Source organism: Myotis brandtii, unplaced genomic scaffold, assembly GCF_000412655.1.
Source record: "Myotis brandtii unplaced genomic scaffold, ASM41265v1 scaffold314, whole genome shotgun sequence".
NCBI classification, from domain to species: domain Eukaryota; kingdom Metazoa; phylum Chordata; class Mammalia; order Chiroptera; family Vespertilionidae; genus Myotis; species Myotis brandtii.
The window spans coordinates 2,517,363-2,521,935 of NW_005362033.1; the positions used below are offsets into that span (position 1 = coordinate 2,517,363).

Here is a 4,573-nt window from a genome sequence, read left to right on the forward strand (position 1 = left end):
CCTGTCCCTGCCCCTGTCTGCTCCGGCTCCAGGGGGCCAGCCCAAGCCAGGGCAAGGTGGCTCGCTGGCCCCATCTCTGTTCCGGTCTCCGCTCCAGGCCTCACCTGTGCGCGCAACCTCCTCCTGCCTGGTCCTGACCCGGCATCCTGGCCTAATTTGCAAATTAATTAATTAATTAATTAATTAATTAATTAATTATTTATAGAATAGATATGCATTACCAATTGACACAGAGAGTAGGGTGGGAACCATGTGGAGGGGGGAAAAGAAGGACATCTGTAATACTCTCAATAAAAAAGACTTAAAATAAATTTAAAAAACATTAACTCAAAATGGATTAAAAATCAAAACATAAGATCCAAAAGTATTAATACCTAGAAGAAAACATAGGGAAAAATTTTCAAGCCTAATCATTGTATCAGGCAATGATTCTTGGATATGGATAACAAAAAATAAACGAATGGGACTACATCAAATTTTAAAACTTCTGTGCTCAAAGGACACATCAATGGAGTGAAAAGTCAACCTATGGAATGGGATAAAATATTTGTACATTGCATATCTGATAAAGAGTTAATATCTAAAATATATAAAGAATTCCTACAACCTGACAACAAAAAACAACCTAGTTACAAAATGGGCAAAGGACGTGAATAGACAATTTCACCCAAGATGATTTACAAATGGCAAACAATGAAAAGATGCTCAAAAGCACTGACCATTAAAGAAATGCAAATCACAGCCACAGTGAGATATCAGTGCACACCTATTAAGGAGATGACTAGGAAAAAAAAAGGTGGCTATTATCAAGGGGAAAAAACAACAAATGTTTGCAAGGATATAAAGAAATCAGAACCCTTGTACACTGTTGTAGGAATGTAAAATGGTGCATCCATTATAGAAAACTGTATGGCGTATCCTAAAAAATTAAAAATAGAATTATCATATGATCCAACAACCCCACTTTTCAGTATATATCCAAAAGAATTAAAGCAGGGTCTTTTGCCCGGCCGGCATGGCTCAGTGGTTGAATGCTAACTTATGTACCAGGAGATCATGGTATGATTCCCTGTCAGGGCACATGTCTGGGTTGTGGGCTTGATCCCTAGTGGGGGCATGCAGGAGGCAGATGATCAGTGATTCTCTCTCATCACTGAGGTTTCTGTTTCTCTTTCTCTCTCTCTCTCTCTCTCTCTCTCTCTCTCTCTCTCCCCCTTCATCTCTAAAATCAATAAAAACGTATTTTTTAAAATGCAAGGTCTTTTAATTAACAGATATTTGCATATTCACATTCATAACAGCATTATTCACAAGAGCCAAGAGGCAGAAGCACTCCAAGTGTCCACAGACAGATGAACAGATAAGCAAATGTGCTACAGACCCACAATGGAATATTACTCAGCATTAAAAAAGGAATTCTGAGACATGCTACAACATGGATGACCTTGAGGACACTGTACTGACTGAACTAAACCAGTCACATAAAGACATATTGTAATATTCTACTTATAAGGTTATAGAAAGTAGTCAGATTAATAGAAACAGACATCGAATGGTCGTTACCAGTGCAGGATAGGGGGGATGGGGAGTGTTGCTACACACTGAGTTCTGGGTTTTAGTTCTGCAGGATGAAAGAGTTCTGCACAACACTAAATATTCTTTACTGAACTGTAAACTTTAAAATGGTTAAGATGGCAGATTTTGTGTGTTTTATTCCACAATTATACATATTTTTAAAATGATAAATTGAAAAACAAAATAAATTTTAGACTCAAGAACACACAAAGTTCTATAACTGTACTTATAAGAAAACCAAAATATAAAAAATATTTTAATTACTTATGTGTAAGCATACCCTCCAAACACCAAGAACTCATTTGAAGCTCGTCTGCCGGCAGTTCCCACGGGCATATCGTCTAAAGGAGAAAGAGAAGAAAAATGTAGTCAGTTCTGCTGTACTGGCTACTTAAACGTAAACTGTTCTACATGATTATTAGCATGGACGAAAAGGGGCCACATACTAAACCTGACAAGCTCAGGGGAGGCCTGCATGGCAGGCCTTGCAAACTCAGATCTAAAGGAACCACACAGAATGGTCTGAAATCAAAACTTCCTGACTACAAGTGAGTCATGGCCGGTAGCCCTGTAGTCGGCCGGCATCTTCCCTGACAAAGGTCAAGCTTTATCAAAGCTCTCTCCCTGAGTAGGGTGATTTTTTTTTAAATAAACGAACAAGGAATCAAAACTCCTGGAGGGAGTTACCTGAGCCTGTCTACTGCCTTTTTGCATCCAGGATAACATACCTTTGGAATGTCAGGGTAACCCCTTTTTCCAGACCCTCCAGGGCACAACCTCCCACCGGAGCAGGAGCCCACCGAGCCCTCATTGTTACCCTGCTCCCCACACACCATCTCCATGTGTGTAAATGTTACTTTCCTATGCCCACCAATGGAAGGAAGCATGTGTCTCTAGGGCTTACTAGTCCTTTTTATCCAATCCCAGAGATTTCCCCATTTTGCTTTCTCCCACCTCCCTAACCCATCCCCAGTGGATCTCATATAATTCCCTGACACCTTCTATTTGGTTCTAATGTGTAAAATAAGGAGCAAGCTGCCGTTCTCTGGAGCATTTTCTCAATCCACTGAGGTTTTGCTTCCTCGGTGGATTTGACAACAGTTTGGCTCAAATAAACTCATAAAAATTCTCTACAGGTTTGGATGTTTCTTATGTTGACATTAGGAAACAATTTGAGCACAATCATTTGCCTACATGCAATTTCGTCCATGAGTAACAACAGGTGAACACAGAACACTGTACGCAGCTGAATTCACAGGTTGCAAGCCTTTCAATTCCCACTTCTATAAGCAAATATCAGGTCTTATCAAGGTAAAGTGTCACATTTATTGCAGTATTTATGTATTTCTTCACCATTTAACATGTGAAAAAACTGTGCTTTTTTTTTTTAAACTGTGCTGTTTTATTGTGCTTTTTATGTCACTGACAAACGTTTTGAGTATTGTATCCCCTAATCTCAATTTGCCCATAAACTCTGCTGTTTTTACTGAACTCTGCAGGTTATGGTGCTTTTTAGGAACATACATCACATTCTAGCACAACTGATGGTAAACAAAGTCTAGTTCACTCTAACACTGGAGCACCTCCGTCCTCCTGCATAATAAATACTCTCTTGGGTCTTGCATGGGTTGCTGAACAAGCTGTCATGGAAACTGGGGCCTCTCAGAGTCAGAAGCCTAGCCTCGAGGCTTGGCTTCTCCACTGTGGCCGGACCAAAGGCCTGGGTCCCAGGTGCCAGAGGAAAACCAGGGCCGGCAGCCAGGGGAAGGAAGGCCTATTGCACGAATCTTCGTGCAACGGGCCTCTAGTCTATATAATAAAAGCCTAAGTGACCATTACGGCGGAAAGACCAGAACAACTGGTCACTATGATGCACACTGACCACCAGCGGGCAGACGCTCAATGTAGGAGCTGCCCCCTAGTGGTTAGTGTGCTCCCACAGTGGGAGCGCTGCTCAGCCAGAAGCCAGGCTCACAACTGGCGAGTGCAGCAACTGAGCGCTAAGGAGTCAGCGGGCGGGCAGTAAGGAGCGAGGGGTCCCAGACTGCGAGAAGGATGTCCGAGTGGTCATGGACTGTGAGAGGGCGCAGGCCAGGCTGAGGGGCCCCCTTCTTCACCCCCCAGTGCACCGGGCCTCTAGTAATTAGTATGTATTCATGTGAAATCAATGTTGACCAAATAATATACATTTTTAAGAAAGTAAACTTTGCTGCTAACTGGTACTCAAAAAGGTGGAGGGGTCACAAAAACCCCTTTGACTCGTCCTGAAGGGGAACTGAGAAATGCATTTGTTTGGTACATCTCAGGTCCCTGCTCTAAGGAAGATTCTATTCTGGTAGTAAAAGAGGGTGATCATGTCAGAAGTGGTAAGAGTTTAAGGAAAATAAATTAGAATAAGAGAATAAAGACCAGTGGGCAAGGAAGCAGTTCTATTTTAAAGACAACAGTTGCCTATAGGGTAACAGAGGAAAAGGGTAGATGGGGCAGGGATAGAAGCTAGAATTCACTAAGTGTCCTTCATTTTGTAGCTTTGAGTTTGAAACCATACATAATTATGAAACAAAATTAAATTTTAAAAAAAGAACAATCCCTAGAAATCAAAAGTAGAATGTAGCAAAGGAACCTAACCATATATTAATTTGATAGCATAATCACCAAAATAGAGACAGGCTAACAAGCCAGGACAAGCAGAATAGGAAAACTGAGACAAATAATTAAATAGCAGTTTTCAGTCACCTAGAAAATCTAGATGCCAAGCAGTTGGCCGCCATCTAGTAAATCCTATCTTCCCTAAACCAAGGACAACTGAGAGGCATAAATGGCTCACACTTCTCCTCCCCAACCAGAGGGTAATAGCTTAAATCACCCTACTCAAGAGAACCAAGATGGCGGCATAGGTTAACGCTGGAGCTTGCTGCCTCGAACAACCACTTCAAAAATACAACTAAAAGACAGAACGGACATCATCCAGAACCACAGGAAGGCTGGCTGAGTGGAA

General features: G+C 41.7%; 1 protein-coding gene across 1 annotated transcript in view; it reads right to left on the bottom strand.

Moving 5' to 3' along the window:
* ULK2 (unc-51 like autophagy activating kinase 2) overlaps positions 1-4,573 on the bottom strand; it is a 110,854-nt gene that overhangs the window by 37,773 nt on the left and 68,508 nt on the right. Inside the window, exon 15 of the mRNA XM_014542812.1 lies at positions 1,856-1,916. Coding sequence (XP_014398298.1) covers positions 1,856-1,916 — 61 coding nt within the window. The remainder of the gene's footprint in view (positions 1-1,855; positions 1,917-4,573) is intronic.